General features: G+C 39.3%; 1 protein-coding gene and 2 long non-coding RNA genes across 4 annotated transcripts; all 3 read left to right on the forward strand.

The window, feature by feature from the left end:
* Window positions 1–1156: 1156 nt before the first annotated feature.
* Window positions 1157–16503, forward strand: LOC131227797 (putative disease resistance protein RGA3). Its single transcript, XM_058223621.1, has 2 exons — window positions 1157–1358; window positions 12608–16503. Exon 2 carries the CDS (start codon window positions 12620–12622, stop codon window positions 16124–16126), a length of 3507 nt encoding a protein of 1168 aa, XP_058079604.1. The 5' UTR covers window positions 1157–1358; window positions 12608–12619; the 3' UTR covers window positions 16127–16503.
* Window positions 16504–17568: 1065 nt separating this feature from the next.
* Window positions 17569–18492, forward strand: LOC131227487 (uncharacterized). Its single transcript, XR_009162314.1, has 2 exons — window positions 17569–17967; window positions 18044–18492. It is a non-coding gene; the product is annotated as an uncharacterized LOC131227487 (long non-coding RNA).
* Window positions 18493–19498: 1006 nt separating this feature from the next.
* LOC131227321 (uncharacterized) lies at window positions 19499–22393 on the forward strand. 2 transcript variants are annotated; one of them, XR_009162192.1, is made up of 4 exons: window positions 19499–20197; window positions 20373–20469; window positions 21051–21141; window positions 21234–22393. It is a non-coding gene; the product is annotated as an uncharacterized LOC131227321 (long non-coding RNA). The 2 variants fall into 2 exon arrangements; XR_009162191.1 differs by having other exon boundaries at window positions 19499–20469; window positions 21234–22392.
* The last annotated feature ends 4285 nt before the right edge of the window (window positions 22394–26678 follow it).

The raw sequence follows: 26678 nt of genomic DNA on the forward strand, positions 1-26678 counted from the left end.
CGGCGTGGATTAGGTGTAATGGGGATAGGGTGTTTCCCTGACCTTACAGGCCGGGCATGATCATGTGTAGTGTATCCATGCTGTTCAGCCATCTTTCTATTTCATTTCATGACTTCATCCCCAAACTTAAGCAGATCCAAATCCCAGTTGGACCACACTACTAAAAACTGTGGTGAATGATCATTAAAAAATTATTGTGGGCTATAAAAGTTTCAGATAAAGCTGATCCTCGTATTTTCCCTTCCTTAAGTTCTGTTAGACCTTATCAGCAGGTTGGATAGAAAAAAACACTACAGTGGGCCCTAGGCCCTAGGTAGTTTTTTAATGGTAAGCATTTAATAAACACTGTTTCTTGTGGTGTGGCTCAACTGAGATTTTTACCTGCTTAATTTTTGAGACCATTTAATAAAATGATCCTAAAATGCTGATGGACGGCATTGATATATAATACATACATCAAGGTGTGCCCAAGGTTAGCAGAACACCCACTAACGTGTTACCAGGCAACACCTCATCCGCTGGCGTCCAGATCAGATGGCACTCGGGGTCACTTTAAATTATTGTACGGTAAGGAATCTTAGTTAGGTGGAATATATATATATATATATATATATATATATATATATATTTGAGGTCTAGCTGTGTGGGTCCCATCGTGATGTGTGTCGAACATCTACCCAATCAGCTAGATGCATCGTTCCATGGTGGGCCACGGGCTTAAAAATCAAGTCAATCCATAGCTTTGGTGGGCCACACTACATACAACAGTTGTATCCCATCCCAAACCCATGGCTCAAAAACCTAACAAGATGGTCCCATCAAGTGACCAATTGCAATCAATATCATCACCATGCGTGGCCATGGTATAGATTTGATGAACACAATTCGATGTGTCTTTGAGGTCAGTCTATACATTATTAAGGAAGGTGGCCCACCATAAAAGCATCAGCACTTTCCATGTGCTTTCTTTATGCTTATCTTTAAGTCGTTTTTTTTCCCCTCATATAGAAAATATCAGATAAACCACAATTTCATAATTTTTCAATTCCACATTTTCATTACCTTCCGTCCTTTCCTTTGGTCATTATTACCTGTGTGTAGAGAAAGGTAGTAGAGAAAATTCTTTCTTCATTTTCATCTATCTTCCCTCTTCCTCTTCTCCATCATCACAAGTGTGCTGTGGTTCACTTGTGTGAATGGTTTTTTTCACTCTCTGCTCCTAATACATTATTTGACAGGGTTGTCTTGGCTTCTTTGAAGTGAAATAGTTCGGTGAGATAGTTCTTAGTTTAGAGGATCAGATCGGAATCAAACTCTTTCCCATAAAAATCTGTTTTGACGATTGTGATCGTGCCAAGGTAAGATCTTAACCATCTATCTTTAGATTATTGTGAGAAATCTGTTCTTATCTCCATTCCTGAAAATTTGATACTTAAAAATACTGAGTTTTTGCTACCAACACTGGTTCACTCCACTAAGTAAATGAGAAGTCTTATAAATCATGCAAATCCAACCATCAAGTGGTCAACCATGAATATTTGGAGGCTTATGTTATGGTCCATTTAGCCTAATATTTTAGGTGTCCAATTTTTTTGGTGGAGCATCCTCTGGACGATTTAGATGTCATACATGGACCGTGATGGTCCGATTCTTGTCTAGTGTCCTCTTACACAATACTGGGCATTAGGGTCATTTGGTACATATTCCTCTGATCCCTATAATGGTGAAAATGATTGTGACCGTTCACTAGTCTTTATTCAATCTTAAATTATTTTAATTAATGTCAATCGTAAATCCAAGTGCAGTCTTAGCAATTTGATGTAGGACAGGTCACAAACACATTCATGGTAAAGATGGACCAGAGAAGGCCTGATCCGAGGCAAAAGTGATCCGAACCGTCGGAACCTTAAAACAGTCGTATCTCGCAAACTGGGATAAGTTTTTCGACATATCATATATGATTTTGGAATAGGAGAAGCTACTTTAGCCAACCAACCCGCTACACCAGCTTGCACATGCCAAATTTGCGAGATTCCATCAGATCGATGGTCAAAAGTTCCTTTTATTTTCATTTTAACTATAAACAGTAATTTTTATCTAGAGTAGAATTTTTTATCTTTTGAGTTGTAAGAGGCATGCCCAACAAGAAAATAGCTTAGAAAAGTTAGGGAATAATGTGGTTAGCCCAAATTGGACACTTACTATTTTTGGTTAAAAACCATGAAGTCGAGTAGAAATCATGACCATTTATAAATAACAAGTTTAATATTTATAGTAAGTCAAGTTTTTAGGGTGTTTGAGTTGGAGTCTGAGTCTAAAACTACGTCTTAGGTTTGAGTTTATTATTTAAAGGATCGTAACTTCATGTTTTTTTTTTTTTTATCAATCAATTTATTTGGAATTTATTAGAAACTATTTCTACTTTTATCCCTCGTGGATTCGAGGAAACTTTGTGAGAAGTCCAGAGAGCTCCGTGGATTCGAAGTAGATATCCCTTGAGGAAGATGGTGATCGACCTCATCACATCCCTCCTTGTGTCACAAGTAGAAGTATTGATATGGCTACACTGGATTCTTTTAAAAGAGCTTTGTTATGCCACATATGAGCGTATACTGTCATGGTACTAAAATCTAATCTGTCCATCAAAAGAGAGAAATGGAGATGCAAATTGAAGTACTGACTATCTTAATGGCAATTGATGGCTTGCCACCTTTTGCTCAATTCATTCATGGATGGAGCATGGTCAAATGATCAAGACCACCCATCAACTCGCCCAAAAAAACAAACTCACAGGAGAATCTAACTAACTGACATTCTCTTGTATTCTCCATCGAATGTGGACTTTAAGTTGATTTTTATGAGTACTAGGATGTTACTTGGAAGGATAGGATCATCCAATTGATGTCATATTTATACAGTGGCCCATCAACCGTTGGCTTTGTGAGATTGACAGATTAGAGGATCCACCCATGGGACACGTTAGCCTTGTCAAACAATTGATAAACATAAGGGTAGGGTCTTAACGTAGGGGAGGACATGATGACGTTGATCACCGTCTTCCTTAATTGATAAATACCTTGAATCCACGAGAGAAAATCTTGAATCCACGATAAAAATAGAATTTCTATTTCTAAGAAGTTTTAATTGATAGATAAAAAAAGAAAAGTTTAACACCTTTAAATAACCCTAAACAAACCCTAAAAATCGTAATTAGTGAGTCCTAATCGAATAAGAAAATAATTTTAGAAAAATACGCAAATTTTTGCCGCCTGTCAACCTATCGAGTCGACAGGTCGAAACAACCAAAAAGCGTCTAGAGATTTAAACAAAAATTTATGTTATCAACCGGATTTATCGACCTATCAAACTGGATTTGGACCCGTTGACAAGATCTGTCAACCTGTCGAAATTGGCAAAAATCAGCTAACAAGCAATTTGAAACAATATTTCAACCTTTCTAAACTGATAGAAATCAGCTAACAAGCAATATGAAATTTCAGGTGAAATTTCAACACATCGACCACAAAGGTTTATCGGTCCATTTATGCTCAATTTTTGTTGATATCTGCTTGGGCTTCTTCCCGTCCATTTGAGTTAGGAATTGTGCTTGATCCTCGTCCAACATTAGGTCCATAAAAGAAGTGAGCCAATAGCACTTTTAAAATCTAGGGATTTTTCTATTGGCCATTGTCTTTTGTGCTAAAGAATAAAACGCCCTATTTTCAAACTATATTTTATAGAACCATCTACTGTTTTCACTGTTAATCTCCATCATTAACATTTAGTCTTTCATTTAAAAGCATTTTGAACAGTGCACACTAGCCTCATTAGTGACGCCATACCCGACACTTGCGAGCTAGGTGAGGCCCATTGTTCGTAAGAAATCCACACCATTCATCAATTTCATGGTATCATTTTAGTTTGTGAGCCCAAAAATGAATCCAAAACTCAAGTTGGCCACACGGCAGGCAATAGTTAGAAGGAAAATCTCTACCATTGAAACCTTCCAATGGTCTATTGTGATGTTTATATGCCATCGAAAATGGTCATAAGGTCATTCCCATGGGGATGAATGGAAAACACAGAAATACTATCCTGATCCAAAACTTCTACGGCCCCATAGTGGGGCCCACAAATGATTGAACAGTCGGTGTTTGCGCTGCTTCCTGCCGTGTGGCATACTTCAGTTTTGGATCTGCCATATTTTCTGGCCCACCCCCTAAAACGACCTGGCAGAATGGGGTGGAATTGTCAGAAACATCATGGTGGGCCAGAGTATTTCAAGGGCTGCCATTCAATCGAAACTCATTATTAATGCATGCATCCATGCATGAATGTTAATTGGATTACTCGGTAGCACTGTGCCACGAATCTATGGGGCCATATGATGTATGTGTTCTATCCATACAGTCCATCTGTTTTAGCAGCTCATTTTAGGGCTTACGCCTAAAAATAATGCTAATCCAAAGGTCAAGTCCACCACACTAATGAAAACAGTGGGATAATGATGCCCACAGTTGAAACCTACCTAGGATTATCATGATGTTTTTGAGAAATCCACCCCCATCCATCTGTTTTTGCCAGCTCATAATAAAGGGTGGCCCAAAAATAAGGCAAATCCAAAACTCAGTGGGCCACACAGGATGAAATAAGGAACCTTTCGGGATCCATTGTGATATTTATATGACCATCAAAATTGCCTGACCCATTGATGAAGGTAGGGCTCACCATGATGCATTTTTAGAAATTCAACCCAACTATCCATTTTTTAACAACTCATGTGATGTAGAGCGGGGCGCAAACACTTTCATAGCCAAGATGAACTAGAAGTAAAGAAGGCTCGGCGGGAGGTAGAAGTGATCAGGACCATCCTAACCTTAAAATAGTCTAGCTCGCAAACCGGAATGAGTTTTTTGACGTATCTTATATGATTTAGGGTAGGAGAAGCTATTTTAGCTAACCTACCCTGCACACTGGGCAGCCCACGCCAAACTTGCGATTTCATTAGATCGAAGATCAAAAGTCCATTTTATTTCCATTTTTACTATAAATACTAAGTTTTAATACGATCATAACTTTTGATCTTGAGTTTTAGGAGTCGTGCCCAAGATGAAAAGGGCTTAGAAAAATTAGGAGAATAACATGCTTAAGCCAAATTGGACACTAACTATTTCTGGCAAAAAACCATGAAGTCAAGTAGGAATCATGACTATCTATAAATAGTAAGTTTATTATTTTATAGTAAGTCACATTTTTAGGGAGTTTGATTCTAAAACTTCTTCCTAAGTTGGACTTCACTATTTAAAGGATTGTAATTTAGGTTTTTTTATAAAATTTTTTTTTTATCATCAATCAATTTATTTTGAATAATTAGAAACTATTTCTATTTTCTTCTATCATGGATTCGAGGAATCTTTGTGAGAAGTCCAAAGAAACTCCATGGATTCAGAGTAGTTATCCTTGAGGAAGATGGTGATCACCTCATCACATCGAGCTCTAGCGACGAGGATATCGATGACAGCTTTGCCCGACGACCGATCCATGGAGGCGATCGACTAGATCATGCTGAGAGAGACTACTGGGGAAAGGCAGAACTTCCTAGTTTTAATGACTTATTGCGTATAGAAGATTTTCTCGACTGGTTAACCAAAGTAGAATGATATTTTGATTACATGGACGTGTTGGAACATAAAAAGGTAAAATTAATAGCATTCAAATTAAAATCCGGTGCTTCTGCGTAGTAGGAGCAATTACAACTCTCACATGCTCGACAGAATAGGGCGCCCATCCAATTATGGCCACAGATGAGACACATTCTTCAATCACAATTCCTCCCCAGTTATTACAAGCAGGTATTATTCCAGCAATACCAAAATTGTCGACAGGGGAATCAAACCATCACAGATTACACTGAAGAATTCCAATGGTTAGCAACGCGGAATGACTTGTTGGAGACCGAATCGCAGAAGGTAATGCAGTTCATAGGCGATTTAAGATCGACAATTCAGGACCAAGTTCAGATTCACCTGGTCAAGACCATGGATGAAGTGGTTCAGTTGGTGGTTAGGGCAGAAATGCAACTTGTAAGAATCCCTAGCGGCATTATCCTTCGAATCGGTCCTCCATGACGGGCCCCATGCAAGATTTAACGCTGGCTAAAGGAAAGGAACTAGTAGGAGGACGTCCTCAACCTCCTATAACCGCAAATTGTGACATGGGGAATGGTTCATTTAGGCCTTAATCTGCGGCATCCACAACAGTGGGTCCGAGTATGATTCTGAATCCTTATGGCTGGCCAAGGCCGAATAATTGTTACTGCTGAGGCCAATCGAGCCACTTATCAAACACCCGTCCTCAATGCTCTGCAGCCCACTTGGCCATTAACGAAGTGGCACTAAAGGTGATGCAGTAAAAGAAGGCCTTGGATTTAATGAAGATGAACAAGCTGCTGAGGAAGGATCCAGTGACGAAAAATAGTTGGTCGAGGATCATGGAGAATCCTTGATCGTGAGGTGATTATTGTACACTCCAACGATGGAGGTACCACCCATAGTGGCACAATATATTTAGTACGCAGTGTACCATCAACAAACCCATGGCTCAAAAACCTAACCAGATGGTTCACTCCACTAAGTAAATGAGATGTCTTATAAATCATGTCAATCCAACCATCAAGTGGTCAACCATGAATATTTGGAGGCTTATGTTATGGCCCATTTAGCCTAATATTTTAGGTGTCCAATTTTTTTGGTGGAGCATCCTCTGGACGATTTAGATGTCATACATGGACCGTGATGGTCCAATTCTTGTCTAGTGTCCTCTTACACAATAGAGGGCATTAGGGTCATTTGGTACATATTCCTCTGATCCCTATAATGGTGAAAATGATTGTGACCGTTCACTAGTCTTTATTCAATCTTAAATTATTTTAATTAATGTCAATCGTAAATCCAAGCACGGTCTTAGCAAATTGATGTAGGACAGGTCACAAACACTTTCATGGTAAAGATGGACCAGAGAAGGCCTGATCCGAGGCAGAAGTGATCCGGGCCGTCAAAACCTTAAAACAGTTGTATCTCGCAAACCTAGGATGAGTTTTTCGACATATCATATATGATTTTGGAATAGGAGAAGCTACTTTAGCCAACCAACCCACTACACCGAGTTGCCCATGCCGGATTTGCGAGATTCCATCATATCAACAGTCAAAAGTCCCTTTTATTTTGATTTTTACCATAAATAGTCATTTTTATCTAGAGTAGAACTAATGATCTTTTGAGCTGTAAGAGGCATGCCCAACATGAAAATAGCTTAGAAAAGTTAGGGGAATAACGTGGTTAGCCCAAATTGGACACTTACTATCTTTGGATGAAAACTATGAAGCCTAGTAGAAATCATGACTATCTATAAATAGTACGTTTACTATTTATAGTAAGTCACGTTTTTAGGGTGTTTAAGTTGGATTCTAGTCTAAAAATACGTCTTAAGTTTGAGTTTATTATTTAGAGGATTGTAATTTCATTTTTTTATTATCAATCAATTTATTTCAAATTTATTAGAAATTATTTCTACTTTTACCCCTCATGGATTGGAGGAAGCTCTGTAAGGAGTTTAGAGAGCTCTGTGGATTTGAAGTAGATATCCCCTGGGGAAGATGATGATCTACCTCATCATGTCCCTCCCTCCGTCACAAGTAGAAGTATTGATCTTGATGGCTACCCTTGGTTCTTTTAAAAGAGCTTTCTCATGCCACATGCCAGCATATATTGTCACGTCATGAAATCTAATCTATCCTCCGAAGAGAGAAATGGAGATGCAAATTGAAGCACTGACTATCTTAATGGAAATTGATGGCTAGCCACCTTTTGCTCAGTCCATTCATGAATGGAGCATGGTCGGATGATCAAGAACACCCATCAGCTCACCTGGAAAAACAAACTCATGGGAGAATCTATCTGACATTCTCTGTTATTCTCCATTTAATGTAGAATTTAAGCTGATTTGTATGAGTACCAGGATGTTACTTAGAAGGATAGGATCATCCAATTGATGTCATATTTATATAGTGGCCCATCAACCGTAGACTTTGTGAGATTGACATATAAGAGGATCCACCCATGAGCCACATTAGCCTTATCAAACAATAGATAAACATAAAGGTAGGGTTCTGACGCAGGGGAGGACGTGATGAGGTTGATCACCGTCTTCCTCGATTGATAAATACCTTGAATCTACAAGAGAATATCTTGAATCCACGAGAAAAAATAGAATTTCTTAAAAGTTTTCATTGATAGATAAAATATAATTAAAAAAAAAAAAGATTTTAACACCTTTAAATAACCCTAAATGAACCCTAAAATCGTAATCAAAGATCCCTAATTGAATAAGAAAATAATTTTAGAAAAAATAGGTAAAATTTTGCTACCTGCATGCCTATCGTTGACCTGCCGAGTTGACAGGTCAAAACAACCAAAAAATGTCCAAAGATTTAAATAAAAAATATATATATGTGATTTTTAACCTATCAATCGATTTGTCGACCTATCGAACTAGATTTCGACCCATCGAACTAGATTTTGACCCATTGACAAGATTTGTCAACCTATCTAAACTGGCAAAAATCAGTTAGCAAGCAATCTGAAATAATATTTCAACTTGTCAAACAATATTTCGACCTTTCTAAACTGATAGAAATCGGTCAACAAGCAATTCGAAATTTCTGGTGAAATTTCAACATGTCAACCACAAGGTTGACCAGTACAATTATACTGAATTTTTGTTGATTTCTCATTAGGCTTCTTTTGGTCCATGTGTATTAGGAGTATGCTTGATCCTCATACTACATTAGGTCCACTTTAAAAAAAAAAGAAAAAAAAGAAAAAAAAAAAGAAGAAGGTGAGCTAATAGCCCTCTTAAAATCTAGGGATTTTTCTAATGGTTGCTATATTTTGTCCTATAGAATAAAACTTCCTATTTTTAAACTATATTTTATAGAACCATCTACCATTTTCACTGTCAAATCCCCATCATTAACATTTAGTCTCTCGTTTAAAAGCATTTCGAACAGTGCACACTAGCCTCATTAGTGAGGCCATACCCGGCACTCACGAGCTAGGTGAGGCCCATTGTTTGTAAGAAATCTACAGTATCACCCATCAATTTCATCATATCATTTTAGTTTGTGAGCCTAAAAATGATGGAAATCCAAAACTCAAGTTGGCCACATGCAGGCAATAGTAAAGAGGAAAATATGTACCATTGTAACCTTCCAAGGGTCTATTGTGATGTTTATATGCCATCCAAAATGTTCATAAGATCATTCACATAGGGATGAACGGAAAACGCAAAAATACTATCCTGATCCAAAACTTCTATGAACAGTCAGTGTTGGCACCTTCCTGCCTTGTGGCATACTTCAGTTTTGGATCTGCCTCATTTTTTGGCCCACCCCCTAAAATGACAAGGCAGAATGGGATGAAAATAGTCTTAAACATCATGGTGGGCCTAAGCGTTTCAAGGGCTTCCATTCAATTGAAACTCATTATTAATGCATGCATCATGCATTGAATGTTAACTGGATTACATAGTACTGGGCCACAAATCTTTGGGCCATATGATGTATGTGTTTTATCCATACGGTCCATCTGTTTTACCAGCTCATTTTAGGGCATGAGCCCAAAAATAAAGCTGATCCAAAGCTCAGGTCAACCACAAAAATAAAGCTGATCCAAAGCTCAGGTCAACCACACCAATGAAAAAGTGGGGATAATGAGGCCCACCATTGAAACCTACCTAGGACCCATCATGATGTTTTTGAGATATCACCCCATCCATCTGTTTTTCTCGCTCATAATAATGGGTGGCCCAAAAATGAGGCAAATCCAAAACTCCGTGAGCCACATAGGATGAAATAATAAGGAGCGCAATGCCGAGTGTTGAAACGTATTGTGATATTTATATGCCATCTAAGTCGCCTTACCCCATGATGAAGGTAGGGCTCACAATGATACATTTTGAGAAATTCAACCCAGGCATCCATTTTTTAACAACTCATGTTAGTGGGTGGGCCAAAAAATGAAGCAGATCCAAATCTTTGGTGGGCCACATTGAAGGAAACAGTGGAGATTGAATGGCCACAATTGAAAATTTCCCAGGGCCCACCATGTTGTTTATATGACATCCATACCGGCCATAAGGTCATTCCCACCCCCCGGAAATCATATGGAGAAATGATTGGCGGGATGGATATTTCAAAAGATTATTGGGCCTCATAATTGGGCCTATACCTAAAATGAGCGAACAAAAATGGCCAGGAGGGCGTATTTCTCAAAAACATCAAAGTGGATGCATATTGGGTGCGATTCCCACTAGGACCTAGCTAGAGATGGACCGTCCTCTTGGGTGCTCTATGGGGCCCACTATGAAGTATGTGTTATCCGTGTCGTCCATCCATTTTGACATATCATTTTAGGTCAAGATCCCAAAAAGGATGCAAATCGGATGCTCAAGTGGACCATACTACAGGAAGTAATGGTGACAATGACACCCACCATGATGTTTATTTGTCATCCAACATATTTATAAGGTCACATAGATGTAGATGAAGGGAAAACATAAATATTAGTTTGATACAAAACTTTTGTAGTCCCCAACAAGTTTTCAACAATAGGTGTTGAATCCCCATTTCTTCTTGTAGTGTGGTTCACTTGAGCCTTCAATATGCCTTCTTTTTGTGCTCATGCTCTAAAATGATCTGTCAAAATGGATAGAGAGCATAAATAAAACATACAGATCACAGTGGACCTTATAAAGCCCCTGTCAGGACCGTCTGACTCTAACTAGGTCCTGGTGGGGGTAGTACCCAATCTGCATCCCACCGGGGTGGGGAATTTATATTTCAAAGGTGCAATGGTGTAGTTTCAACAGTGGGAGTCCAATACCATTGTTTCAAGTCATATGGTCGTTGAGTGTTAGATCTGCCTCATATTTGGGCCCACCCCCTAATGAGCTAGAGAAATTGGCAGAGGGGCTAGATTTCTTAAAAACATTACACTGGCCACTGAGTTTTTGGAGCTCCTCTAAATAAGTGTTAAATACCATTGTTCTGAGTTGTGCAGTCCACTTGAAAGTTGGATTGCCTCATATTTGGGCCCACCCTCTAAAATGAGCCAACAAAAATGGTGAATAGGTTGAATTTCTCAAACACATTACGAGTTTTTGGAGCTCCTCCATTATAACATTTGGGTGTTCAATACCAATGTTTCAAGCCATGTAGCCCATTTTAATTTTGGATCTTCATCATGTTGGGCCCACCAACTAAAATAAGTTGGAAAAACTAGTGCACGGGATGGATTTCTATCACAGTGGAAAATATGAGTTTAATGAGCTGAAGAAAATGGGGGCCGGGGGATCCGATTTTCTATTTGGACAAGCAGCGTTCTGTTAGTCAATTGTCAAATATGGAAAAGGCAGCTGTTTTTTCACAAAGAGTCTAAAATTGGGCCATTTTGGGATTATGGCCCAAAAGGGAGGTGGCTGAATGCAAAAATATCTAAAATCTATGTCAAGGTTGACCAATCTCTTCTCATAACCAGTCTCTTCTTCTGAGAAGGATTTCTTTGAATCAAACATGGAATTCCTTCGTCACTTGCAAGGTCATTAGCTGCTCGGCATGAACATATTTTTAGACACGGGCCCACCTGAATTGGTCCTGATTGTGCCGGATGATTCCCTGCCCAAAGAGATCATTTGTTCCTTTTATACATCTGTATTTTAAACCTTAGAATTTAAGCAATGCATCTAGGAGTCAGAGAGCAAAAAAATTGCACTAGTTGTCACAGTGATGTTGAAAATTCCAGGAGTCAGAGGAGTGACGCCATCCAGCTAGAAAGATATTTTCATCTCTAAATTGTGATGGGCCATGCAGGCTTGATGGCTGTCTGGATCACCTTTTAACTTATTTCAAGCTTCTGCATACCATTGTTTCTGTACTGGGTACTTGATGTTTCTAACCATCTGATCAGTTGTCCATGGTTCTCCATTAGGAAAAAAGGAATATGATTACCCATTTATGTTAAAGAGAGGTTGTAGATGGGATTGTTGTGATTGTTTGATCATAGAGGCTTTTGGGCTGTGGCCCATGATTGACAGGGCACATGAGATGAAGCATGCATGTCTATGGTTGTACCTCAAATTGTATCACATCACTAAACCCATGACAAAAAAAATTAAAAAATTAAAAAAAAAAAAAAACAAAACAAAACAAAACAAATGGCCCCCTTCAAGTGACCAGTTACAATCATGGTCACCATACATATCTATGGTGGAGATTGCAGTGAACACAACTTGAGGTATTCTAGCCGGAGAGCTTCCTTTTGCTATTGAAATATGATCAATTAAAAGTATCTGCTTTCTCAAGGAAATTGGCTCATCGCATTGATATTATTAAAGCAACAACATTGGCATCTTGGTGCTTTCCATGTTCTTTCTTTATCTCTCTTTTTATTCATTTTTCTCCCACTTGATGGAAAATAGTATATAGGTCCACAGTTTGATTATTTTCCCTTCCACATTTATCACCAATTTCAATTCTTTGGCATTTCTACAGTACCAAGAAAAGATGGCAGAAGTATTTCTCTCCGCTCTTGTTCAGACAATGATGGGGAACTTGAATTCTCTACTTCTGCAACAGTTTGAAACAGCATGGGGTGTCAAGAAAGAGTTGGGGAAGCTGGAGAGCACGTTGTCAACGATCCAAGCGGTACTTCGAGACGCGGACAAGCAGCAAGTGCAGAGCGAGGCGCTGAGGGATTGGCTAAGGAAGCTTAAGGGTGTGGCCTATGATGCAGATGATTTGATAGATGAGTTTGTAACAGAAGTTTTTCGGCAGAAAGTGAGGACTCAGTCTGATACAATGAATAGGGTGCGCAACTTCTTTTCTTTTCCGAACTCACTTGTATTTCGCCTAAGGATGGGGAGTAGGATAAAGGAGATTGGGGAGAGATTATATGAGATTGCAGAGGAGAGGAAGTTCCATTTGAGTGACAGAGTTGTAGATCTTCCATTCAATATTGAAGAGAGACTGCAAACAGACTCTTTGATTGAGTCAGAAGTTTTTGGCAGAGATGAAGATAAGAAGAAAATCGTAGAGTCGTTGATTGATTTTAGTACTCAAGAAGATGTCTCGATCATCCCCATAGTCGGTATGGGGGGCCTTGGGAAGACCACACTTGCTCAATTCGCTTACAATGATGAGAGGGTAACCAAGCAGTTCGAGCTAAGAATATGGGTTTGTGTGTCGGACAATTTCGATGTGATGAGGGTAATAAAATTAATCATTGAATCAGCAAATGGTAGCAAATGTGATCTCGAAGGCATGGATTCACTGCAGCATAGCCTCCAAGAAAAGTTCAGTGGGAAGAAGTTTTTACTCGTGTTGGATGATGTGTGGGAGGAAAGTCCTGAGAAGTGGAATTCACTCAAAAAATCTGTCAGAGGTGCCAGGGGTAGTAAAATTATAGTTACTACCCGTAGTGAAAAAGTTGCTTCAATCATGGGCACTCTCCCTTCACACCATTTGCAAACATTATCAGATGATGATTGTTGGTCTCTGTTCAGGCAACGTGCGTTTGGGCATGAAAGACAAGAACGTCCGAACCTTGTAATACTCGGAAAGGAAATTGTGAAGAAGTGCAAGGGTGTTCCTTTGGTGGCGAAGTCACTCGGAAGCTTGATGTACCATAAAACAGAGGAAAGCCAGTGGTTGTTTGTCAAAGAAAGTGAGATTTGGAATCTACCTGAAGAAGAGAATCACATTTTACCTGCCCTAAGGTTGAGTTATTATCATCTGCCATCACATTTGAAGCAATGCTTTGCATACTGCTCATTATTTCCAAAAGATTATAGAATCGAAAAGGAGAAACTGATCCAACTTTGGATGGCCGAAGGTTTCATTCAATCATCAGTCGGAAGTAACCACATGGAAAACATCGGTGGAGAGTATTTCAATAATCTATTATGGCGGTCCTTCTTTCAGGATGTTGAGAAAGATGACGATGGGAATATAGTATGGTGCAAGATGCATGACCTAATGCATGATCTTGCATGTTTTGTTGCAGGGACTGAATGCTCAATTCTGCAGGTTGAGAATGCAGAGAGCATCCATAACATATCTCGCCGTTTGTCCTTGGAGTGTGGGTATAGCGGGAAGGTCCGAACATTCCCCAAGGCCTTAAGGAAAGTAAACCATTTGCGAACACTGCTGCTGCTTGAAGGATATAGTTTCAGCATCCCTCGTGATCATTTTGTACATTTTATGTGCTTACGCGTGTTAGATTTAAGCAGATCCAGTGTTACTAAGCAGTTGTTGGTTTCAATCGGCAAGTTGAAACACTTAAGATACCTCGACCTGTCTGATACTGATATAAAATCCCTTCCTGAATCCATCAGCACCCTTCATCATCTGCAAACCTTGAGACTACTGGAGTTGTATGAACTTGCAGAGTTACCCAGGGACATGAGCAATATGACTAGCTTAAGACATCTTGAAATCAGTCCACATCAGGGATGGACCCATATGCCAGCTAATATGAAAGAATTAAAGTCCCTTCAGACCTTGCCAATATTCATCATTGGTAAGGATAGAGGATGTGGTATAAAAGAGCTGCAAGACCTAAACCTTCGAGGAAGCTTGATTATTCGAAACCTCGAGAACGTGATGTGTAGAGCAGATGCACAGGAAGCAAACTTGAAGGAGAAGCCAAACCTTCATAAGTTATGCTTTTCATGGGGTTCAAGGGGTCAGGATATTGATATTAAGTTGGCAGGAAATGTTGAGGAAACCCTTGAAGGTCTCCGACCACATCCGAATCTCAAAAGGTTGGAGGTCAAAGGGTACGTGGGTGTCAGATTTCCACATTGGATGACTTCTTCGAATCTGGTTGAAATCTCACTGATCAATTGCAGAAGATGCGAACAGCTCCCCCAGCTTGGCCAATTACCATTGCTTAAGGTTCTTGTGATACAGGGAATGCATGCTGTGAAATCTATTGGCAACCATTTCTATGGTGACAATGTTGCAGAGGGATTCCCGTCACTGGAAAAACTCAGGTTGGAAGATATGCCTAATTTAGAGGAGTGGTCAGGATTCAACGGAAGAGAAGTACTCCCCTGCCTTAATGAACTATCTGTCGTCGGATGCCCAAAGTTAACAACACTTCCATGCCTTCAGTCTCTGAAAATATTGACGTTGAATGATAGTAACGAGATGTTGTTAGGTTCAGTGGCAAACCTAACCTCGCTTTCCTACTTGAAGATTGTAGATTTCAAGGAGCTAAGGTCGTTGTCGGGTGGGTTGTTCCCAAATCATACCCGTCTCTTGACCCTAGAAATTTGGAGATGCCCAAAGCTTGAGTCTCTGTCGGGGGAGCTTGGAAACCTTGCTGCTCTAGAGACTCTGTCTGTTCATTACTGTGATGAACTGGTATCATTGCCGGAGGAGTTACAAAACCTCACCTCTCTTCAGAAGCTACGTATTCAAGACTGCAATGCTCTAACGTCGTTGAGACTACAAGGCTTGAGCTCTCTTAAACATCTTACCATTCAGTTTTGTAAAAGCCTAACGAGTTTGATGGGGGGCCTGCAACACCTCACTGCCTTACAATCCTTGTACATTATGGGATGTCCGGAGCTGGCTTCTTTACCAGAGGATATGCAACACCTAATGTCCCTTCGATATCTTAACATCTGGGACTGTGATAAGTTGACATGTTTGCCAGAAGGGCTAAAACATGTCACAACACTACAAGAGCTAAGAATCTGGGGTTTGAAAAGTCTAACGGCTCTGCCGGAGTGGATAGGAAACCTTTCCTCGCTTCAGTATTTGTACATTGGCGGGTGTGATAAATTGATGTGTTTGCCATCCGGGTTGCAACTCCTAACAAACCTCCAAACTCTAGAAATCAATGGCTGTCCCCAATTAGAGAAGCGATGCGAGAAGGAGAAAGGCGAGGATTGGCAATACATAGCGCACATCCCAGATATCGACATTGGATATACCGAATCCGAATCCGAATCCGCGAGAGGAGGCAAAGGGTGTGGTCGTCTGTTGGGGTTGAAGAGAAGATAGCATCAACGCTCTCCTTCCTTCCTTCATTCCTCTTCCCTCCCTTTGTAAGTATCGCACTTCTCACTTAAACCTATCTATCTTTGCTTTTTAATTTCCCAATTTTTACCGCAAAAGCATGATTTTCTATTTTCCTTAACTATTCTGTAGCAGAAAGTACTTCTGGCGGCTAAAATGGCCCAACTACTTGCATCCTGTTTGGCTCCGTGTACTAGTTTTAAACTGTGGTAAAAGCGTATTGATACGTAGAGGTGGCTGTTTGAAATATTCGCGGAAGACGAATTTTATCTCGCTCCACCTCGTAGAAGCGAAAACTCTGTGAGCCCCACCATGATGTATGTGTTATATCTACACCGTCCATTCATTATATCATATCATTTTAGGAAATGAGCCCAAAAATGAGGCAAATCAAAATTTCAATGGACCACACCAATGGAAGCAGTGAGAGTAACCAACACAACAGAAAATAGTGGGTTCTATGGTGGTGTGATTACTCCCACCCACTGCTTCCTTTGTTGTGGTCCACTTGAGCTTTGGATCTACTCTATTTTTGGGTTCATGACTAAAATGATATGAAAAAAATGAATGGATGGCATGGATATAACACATGCATCTAACTAGTGTATTTGACCTTATATATATGAGCCATAAATCTTTTTTAAACAAACACCTACACATAGGAATTTGGAAAACAAACAACCCAAAGGGTGGTGAAGTGACGTATTCGCGTATGAACTACACATGGTTCCATAAAATCCAAATGACCTTGGGTGGTGTGAGTAACTCTTCACTAAAAATGCAAATTGAGAGCATTTTAGGAACTCTGCAATAAAAATGTCTAAGTTATTATTTGGAGACTTATTATCATTTCAATTAATTGTAATTCAGGAGTGCAATGGAGATACACAGGGCATCAAGAACTGACAATGTACATATGTTATAGGACCTCCTAGATGTATGGTTGGCTTCATCATATCATGGAGTGAACAGGTAAGCTTATTTGCGATCCCTGCTAATATTTCTCATTTAGTACTACATTGTCAATAGATTAATACTCAACTTCTCTATTCTTTTTACTTTATTTTGAATTCTTTTTTTCTTTTTTTCTTTTTTGCTGATATATTTCTTAGACGTATTCCAGTGCTTGTCGCACTCTCTTGTAAGAAACTTTGGGTTTGATCATCACAGCCTATTGAACAGTGTTGGGAGGATGATTGAGAATTGATCAACTACTAGCAACTTCTTGTACCATAACAGTTTTCCTGCCAACATGCCACTTGTGTAGGAAATCAGTACTATGAAAAAATATATGCCCCCCTACTAAAAAATTAGGCTGATCAGATCAATAGGTGGGTCAAACCTGTCTGTTGAGTAAGGCTGTCATCTGTCCATTGATTCCAATGGTATAGCCCACCTGATGAGCAGACCGGCCTGATTTTTGTGCCAGGTGATCTTCATGGTGATGCCTACCATTTTTGTAGTACTGCTGTTATACACAAGCAGTATGTACTATGCTGGTGGGATACAACACCATAAGGTGTCGTACCTTGCCTGTAGGTGATCGGTTCTCGGGATGATTTCTTAAATTGTTATATGATCGTTTCTTAATACTGACAGAAGTTCGGGATTAGAGGCATGCTTAAGGATGGCAGAAACAACATCCAATTTGTCTTTTCAAGCTAATGGGGAAGGGATCCTCGAACAGAGCGAAGTTCTTGGCTATTAGAACAGATGATGAGATTTTCGTGAATTGATAGCAGACGGAGACTCTATAATGCTATCTCTTAGGCGTCTAGGAAGTGCATTCCTGCATTGAAGCTGAGCTCTATCTTGAATGAATTAAGGTTGCTCTTGCTTCTTAGAAATCTCATGTGTAGAATCCTAGTAGTTCTTTTAACTATATTGTTGACTTTCTTACAGAGGAAAATATTGGGGTTTGCTAATTTCAAATGGAAGCCCTGCCATCCACATGCAGGCACATGTTCCACTCTTAGATCTTCTTCTCTAAAATCAGGCCACCAACATACAAGATGAATGGACGCGTAGAAAAAGTTGTTTGAATGGCCAGTTTACTTTATACATTGTGACCCACATGAGTGAAACTACCAATTTTCGAGGTACAAATCATCTAAGGGTGTCTTGGAATTTTTCCAAAGTTCTCTTTAGAATTGTTTTTCAGTTCCATTTTGGATTAATTATTGAAAAGAAAACAGCCCATCATACTTGTCCTCTGAGGGTCCTTTCTCATGTCTCGGTGGTAGACTCACAAGAGTCTCAACATGAGGTCATGGATTTGAGTACCCATTGTGGTGAAATTCCATTGTGGTGTGAGTGTGTGGGTGTGGGTGGGGTGTGAGTGCGTGTGTAAATACACACACACACACACACACACACACACACACACACACTTGTCCTCTGGAATTGTCAATTGGTCTTATGTATTGTGACCTGATTAAATTGAATTCATTGTCTGCCTTTTTCATTCTTTTAGGAAATAGTGATTATTTACGAGAACAATTATTTGGGATTTCATACTTTCTTTTGTAGGCAATCAGATTTTCATACTTTTGGAATTGTGAATTGTGATTTTTCTTTTGCAGACCCAATCCTGTAGAATTTATTGCCTTCATTGTTGTTGTTTTTGCATTTGATAAAGCCCACCTCAGTCTTATTACATTTTCAATAATGGGAATTTATTCTTTATTTGTTATTCCTATCAATTGATGTTGGACATGTGATTTCAAAAAGAACAAAACCCATTCACTAACTTCTTTTATCAAATCAAGAATTGGATTTTGTTTCTTGCAACCTGTTTTCATAAGAAGCATTCCCTTTGTTCTTGTTCTTTTACATTTTCAGTAATCTAGAACCCTCAATTTAAAGAGCATCTCTGCAATTATACTGCTTTCATAAAGTGTGAATTAGGTAATATGTGCTCATGTGAGATGTCTGAGTAATAGAGAGTAATTATGTTACTAGAAAGAGTTTTGAGATGGGGAAGAACAAGATTAAGATAGAGAGATTGGAGATTGCGGGTGATAGGCAGAATACATTCCTAAATGATGAACGAAATCTCGAACAAAAGTTTGTGAATGGGTTTTTAGTAGTCATTTAAAAATACTCGAAGATTAGTCCCTGAAATGCATTTGTCCGATGAAATGCATTTACGAATACTGAAATCTTTTCAATTACTTGCAACAGGAGTGACAGAATTCTAAAAGTTTGACAAAGATAGTGTTTTGTTGACCATCAGGGGTACACATGTGTTGCTGTGTTTTGATATGGTCTTGTTGCTTCTTATATTCCCTTGGCTAATGTTGTGTTTGTGCATATCTCTTGATTGGCATTGGCTCCAGAAATCATTCAGAGGCAGGATCACAAGATTGATGTGAAAACTTTTTCTGATAAAAGGTAGAGTTGAATTGAATCACTAACCTAAGAGGCATGCTACCTGCAGGCATGCATCTGCAGACACCCAATATTACAAGTGTCTCATGAAAAGTTGAAACACGTACTGATGATCCAAGCCCTAAATCACACTAGTCTCATGATGAATGTGTCTTCACCTAGGATCGTATATCTATTCATCAGGTGAACCACACTTGTATTGAGAAAATGGATAGTTAAAAGATGGACAACCAATGGTACATGGTTGGCCCACCTATTCACCTTATTAGTGGATTGACCATATTTTAAACTATGAAACTTTCACCAAGGCTTGGACCTGATGAATGGATTGGATCTCATACACGTATCCCATACTGACACATGTGAGGGGCCTTCTGTTTGTACTCTGCAGAAGTATAGATACAGGAAGCATTCATCTTAACTCCATCAAATGAAATTTTTCTATACATTGTCTAATATTTTCAATTTTCTATCTACTTTATTTATATACTATCTCCACTACAGCCAAAGAATTGGGTTATGTTCATAGGAATGTATCAACTTGTAACCGTAACATTCTCTAGAAGTTCAGTTAACAGTTATAGCATCACTGCATTATGTGCAGGAATTGCAAAATCAGCTACAGCTGTTGCAAGAAATGCTCACTGAAGTGAAGTATAGATTGAGGTGCTGTTGTTATCTATAGCTGGAGTTTCTAAGAGTTAAAAGTTGTTTTGTATTGCATGCATACATGCACACACATGTAGCCTAAATATTTGTGTGAACATGAAGTGTTATATTTATTCACAGAATAATGGAAATTCACAGAGTATTATATTTTTTCTTTTATTTGTTTTGTCAGTTGTTGGTCCGTACCAGGAAATGTCCATAATGCACTCCAAATCAGAGTAATGGAAGAATCTCTAATGAAATCTCTTGATTCACATCGAGAACACTAGGTAATTCTATCTTTTTTATTTTCAAGATCTATATGTCATAGCTAGCATTATAAGCGGAAGCTTTTTCCATATTATCTCTGACAGCTAAGGCATCCATGGAACTGAGAGAGATTATTTGGCTGAGATAAATTATAATGGACTTAGACCAATACGTTGTATTAAAAATTAAAAATAGCTGGAATAATATTGAACAAATGGTTTGATAGTTGTACCCTAATCAGTTGTATGTTGCAACCCAGTTTTTTATGCAAAAATTTTAGTTTCCAGATTTGCCTATAAAAATAATATCATATTTTCAAAAGAAAAGTGCTTAGAAAAGGGTGGCGGATGCCTTTTGGAGAGCTGATCATGGACCCTTCTTTGCCAATCAACCATTTAAAGTCAACCCCAACTTACTGGGAGAAAGGCTAAGATGATGATGGTGATAATATACTCGTGAGCCTTTGCATGTCCATCTTTTAGATTCTCTATACAAAATGGAGAACAATGTCTGTATACAAATCTTTGTTTTTGGATTTTATAGTACCTCAAACAGTAATATTAGTGGAAATATTTCTGAAAATGTTTGGCAATATCTACAGGGGCATCATTGTCTACAGTTACCTAATCATGGCAACGTACGGAAGCTTAAGTGAAGATATCAACTGTTATCGACTTTCTGATGGCTCAATGGTACATGCATGGTTTTCTTAATGCATGTGATTAATCACTAGTTTTAGAGGAAAAATAAAATAAAATGAATCCAAGTTACTGTTATGTTGCAGAGATGCCGCATACTTGGTGGAATTTTCAGATACAGGTCCAACCTCAAACTCCAATTCCCCATTGACAACCGGGATGCAATTTTGCTCCTTCCAACAAATACCGTTCTATGAATGGATCTGACCAAACTTCCATTCAATACAACAGCTTGGATTAGAGAAGCTGGACCTGGTGCCTCTCATCCATGTTCAAGTCTATGAGGGAAAAGGGGGATACAAGTCGAAGTAAAGGTTGTCTTCTCTGCAATTGAGGGCCTATGACTCAGTTCATTCATAGATGAGGCCCACTTGACTGCATTGTCAAATGATCAAGACCAGCACCCATCTGCTTGCCCCTACCGTTGGGGATGATTGTACAGAAGACACACTGATGGGAGAATCTGAGCTGCCTAATTAAGCTGCATAGTCAGATAATGAAGGCCACACGTCTGCTCAAATCTATCGCTTGTGGGTGATTGTACAAAAACCATGCGGATAGGAGAATCCTACCTGTCTGATTTTCTCTACTGAGTGTAGACTATTTTGCTGAATTTTTTCATCACCTGTTTGCTTGAAGGCTAGCTGTTACTCAGAAAGATAGGATTGTCTGATTGATGTGATATTTATACAGTTGCCTGTCAACCATAGGGCTTATAAGATTGACATACCAGATAATACACCCATGAGCCGTGCAGGCCCAGTCAAGCAGTGGACCCTTAGATATAAGGGCAAGCTCCAAATTGAAAATGAGTCAATAGGTCTCTTGTTTGTCAAAGGTGGGCAATTTTGTCTTCAAAAGGGATTCTTCAAATTGAGCATTGATGTTCCTCATCGCTTGTGCATTCATCAGCTAGCTAGGCTTCATAAATAGCTTTTGGGAAGGAATGGTCACTTTACTAGCTGTTTGTAGCTTTATACATGTGTTCAGTTAGAAAGCCAATGTATGTAAAACAGATCTGCAGTCTAACTGTTATGCTTATTAATTACAAGTAATCAAACAGGTTTTATGTGTGATATTTATGTTAAGGAATTGATCAGCCATTGATATTTCTGAATAGGTTTTGGGAAGCAACGGTCACTTTACTAGCTGTTTGTAGCTCTATCCTTGTATTGAATTAGCAAGCCAATGGATAGATGAATGTTTGTGTAGAGGTAGAAAGAGAGGCAGTATTTATTTTATAATGCATGTAAAACACATCTGTAGTCTAACTGTTATGCTTGTTACAAATTATCAAATAGATTTTATGTGCTTTACTCATGTTAAGGAATTGAATGGCCATTTCATTTACTGTTTGGTGTCGGTATCTCTGTTTGAACTTTTCTTCATACTTGTATTTTGAGTTTTGCCAATGTGAAACAGCTCCAATTTGCTGAGTTCAGTTCAGTGTTGATTCAGTTCAGTGCACTGATTCTGTAAGGCTATGAATGGATACACAAATGATTTGAATTGCAAACGCTCATCCGATCTATAAATAAGAAAATTGTAACTAATGTGCTGAGTTCAGTTCCCTGTCAATTCAAATTGAAATACTGACTCTACCGAGACTCTGTTTGAATAGACAACTGATAAACACATCAAATTAAGAAACGACTGTTTTCGAACTAATTGCCTGGGTTTAGTTTGCTGTCAATTTAATTCCACACGCTGATTTTCTAAGGATGAATTTGGAACTTACGATATGCAACTTGGTGGAATTGCAAATGCTCACCCAATCAAGAAGTATCTGAATTGTAACTACTGTTTGGTTGTTTCCACTTCACTGTGTAATTAATGCAATTGAATTACTGGACACCACCATATGCAACCTACTTTTGTAGAGCAGGACATACATTAGCTGAGATTTCTTTCTGAAAGCAGCAATTCACGAGTTCACTTTATCAATTTTGGAGTAAATGGAAAACTGCAGTGTGTTGAAATGCAATTTAATATGATTCAACCAAATCCAAGTGCATGATGTCTTCATTTTTGTTCATGTTTATTACCATTATTATTCTCAATGTCAAAATAGTCATGCCAATGGCCATACCGAGGACCTAGCCCAGCCCAATTAACAATACACCCTAAAGGGGCCGATGGGCCTCAATCACCAGGGCAGAACCTGGCTTGATTAGTAGACAGTTGTTGAACTTTCAATTCTAAGCCCATCCCTGGGTTTGGAACCAAGCCCAAGTCTATATATGCTTGAACCAGACTCAAAAGCCCTGATGGGCTGGCCTGATCTATTTATGATGCTAGTGTCTCAATGAAAGAAATCAGCTGGACTTTCAGTAACTTCTTACCCCAACTCATGGTTGGAGTGGCTAGCTTGAACCAGGGGCTTGACCCATAGTTACATCCCTCTCCTACGGGTTCTCTGGCTTGCGGATATACCTTACCTTTTGCCGAGTCTTCTTTCAATCCACCTATCAGGTTCTGCCAGAGTGTTTGTTGTTGCATTGTGCATGTGCATTCATTCATGCATGTTCTAGTTGTTGTTGTTGCAGCATGGTATCAGTACACAAGAATAGGAGCACTCAAAGAGGTAATTAACAAATGATTTTCTAATGAGCCTAAGTCTTTAGGGCCTGTTTGGCCAGACCAATCCCACGGTATTAGGAGGGATGGGATCGCCATATCCCGAGATATGCATGACGAGCCAAACAGACCCGGTGAACTTGTCCCGGGTTATAAGCAATCCCATGGATCTTAAAACAATCCACTGACATCACCATCATTACCTTAAGGGCCCGTTTGGCCGGGTGGATTGAAAGGGATTGAATGGTATTAGGGTGGATGGCATGGATTTCTAGGTAATGATGGTGTTGTCAGTGGATTGTCTTGAGATACATGGGATTGCTATATCCAGTCAGTTTGGCTCGCCCGGCCAATCCCAGGATTAAATCTTCCCATCCCTTCCAATCCCTCGAACCAAACACATCTCAGGCAAATTTGAATGGATTAAGGTGGATGGGATGGAATTTAAAGGTAATGATGGTGTTGTCAGTGGATTGTCTTGAGACCCATGGGATTGGGATCAGATCACTGACTCTATTTGGCACGCCGGGCCAATCCCGTGATTTAACTTCCAATCCCTTCCAATCCGACCGGCCAAACGGGCCCTAAGATTGATCCCATCCCTTGGTTGGACGGATTGGAAGGTAAAATCCTGGGATCTGCCGGGCGTGCCAAACAGACCCAGTGAACTTGTCCTGGGATATAGCAATCCCATGGATCTTAACCAATCCACTGACACCACCATCATTACCTTAAAATCCATCCCATCCCTCTTAATCCCATGGGATTGGCCCGGCCAAACAGGCCCTAATAGAAAGCTCCATACATGTACAATGTGTATCTAAGCATGTTAACATGGATATGAGTGCAGTGTAAGTGCGTCTAGTGATTAAGTCTAAGTTCAAATTTTAAATTAACAAGCAGGATATCCTCCAAACCACATAATCATGAGGGTCATGGTATTAGAACACTGGGGAATTCAAATTCCCCCAATCCAAACGACACTTGAATGTTCTTGGGAATTGGGAAGATGAAATTTTTTTTCTTGAAAATCTTAATTAATCAAAAGCATTCTTTACATCTCATCTTCATGGTTTGGATCTTTAAGTATGTTCTTTCCTTCATTACTTTCATCCATATAAATGTGGTCAGATCCAAAATATCTTTGCAGGATAAGATTAACCTACAAGCCATTTATGGGGCCACTATGATGTTTTATTGATAATCAATCTGTCTATCATATGTTCCACTCAGGTTCTACTTGGCTGTCAAAAATTAGACCACTTGAAAACAGAGGTGGGCCACACCAGGGAACTGATAGTGGACCATGAGTAATTTTAGGGTCCAAGGTTTCTACTAAAACAGGACCTAAAACCCTTTTCCATACAGTAAAGGTTATGCTTAACATACAATGCATCTTGTGGGGCCTACCTTGTTGATTTCACTCCAATCCGTCCATCACGTGTGACCCCTCAATTTTCTTAGAAGCACAAAAATCAAGCTGATACTCTGCTCAAATGGGCAACACCATGTAAAATCATTTTCAAAATCATGAAAATATTACGGTGCATGTGGATCACTTTTTAATTTCTGTTTTTAGACACCCTCACACTCAGACACGCCACCTGGGTACTCAAACCCATGACTTCAGTCTTGAAACCCAAAGGGTCTGCCATTGAGCCATGAGTAGGGATCCTAGTGTGTGGACCACCTGAGTATTGAAATAGCCTGATTCACACATCTAGAAGTTATATCCACCGCACACAGAGTCTTATACCCACTTAGACTCACAAAACTCTAGGATTGGATAAACCTTAAAGATGAATGGTCTGATTGGACCTATCTTGAAGATCCACGGTTTGATTGGACAAATATTGAAGATGAGCAGTCAGATTAGACATAACTCGAAGATGAATGATGTGAATATCAACTGTTTGATTTTATTGATATCAAAGATGAATGGGTGCATTAGGATTAAAATCCTTAGACGTGAAGATGTGTGATGGTCCATCTTAATTGAGTGGTTTTCGTTTGCTTTAGGAAGCTTCTTAAGGCCATTTAAGCAGGTGATGTTGGATACATCTAAGATTTATTGGTTTTTGCATAGGCTAATATAGAATCTATGAGCTCAACGAAATAGCTCATATTGTACCAAGCTTTCTTATGCGCTTCTAAAAAATTTAAAAAATAAATAATAAAAAATTACTTATGTTTTATTTGGCGTGAATACCTACCGTCGATGGGCAGTTGGCCAAAATTCAAGATGATTGATGCTCCCGAACATCTATTTCGTGGCATTTGAATGGACTGTTGAAAATAAAACATGTCGATGGTCCAAATTTCGGTTGCAAATTCAGGGACTGAGATGTCCAATGTCTTTGATTCTTGGAGCATGGCCCATCCGTAATGTCTTCCACTTTATTATGGACCAGTCAAATCATCTGAGCATGCATCCATGTGGGGCCCACCTAGCGAGACATGCTGGACGGGTGTGGGTGGCGACGGACTTAATAATGGTTGTATTAAAATAATGATTTCATTTTTTGTGGCCCACTTTTCGAACTGTCGCTAATGGCTCTGAAAAACTCCCTCCGCCAACCACACTTCCGGTTTGACCATGACAGCTGTACAGGAGCCTTCCCAAACTTTCGAATATTGACTAAATTAACCCTATTGTAGGGGACTCTCGGCAGTGTTTTAGTATTTAAGCTCATCCTAATCCGGGGTTAGTTTAGTAATTGGGAACTGAAGTTCGGTACAGCAAAAGATCATGATTCCGGCCCTTGTTTGAAGCTGACGACAGACGTTAGATTCAACACGTCGTAGAGGGAAGCAATCCCAATCAACTAACGGATTGTGGAGTTGGTCGAGGATGGGATGGAGACGATGCGGATCACGTGATATGATTACGAAAATGCCCTCTAATCTACGTCAACTCCTGATGAGTTTTATAACAGGTAGACGGTCCAAATCAT

The sequence above is a fragment of the Magnolia sinica genome, chromosome 15 (assembly GCF_029962835.1).
Source record: "Magnolia sinica isolate HGM2019 chromosome 15, MsV1, whole genome shotgun sequence".
Classification (NCBI taxonomy): Eukaryota; Viridiplantae; Streptophyta; class Magnoliopsida; order Magnoliales; family Magnoliaceae; genus Magnolia; species Magnolia sinica.

Excerpts from the sequence above, each read along its gene's own strand:
- LOC131227797 (XM_058223621.1), top strand. The coding sequence starts at position 12,620 with ATGGCAGAAGTATTTCTCTCCGCTCTTGTTCAGACAATGATGGGGAAC.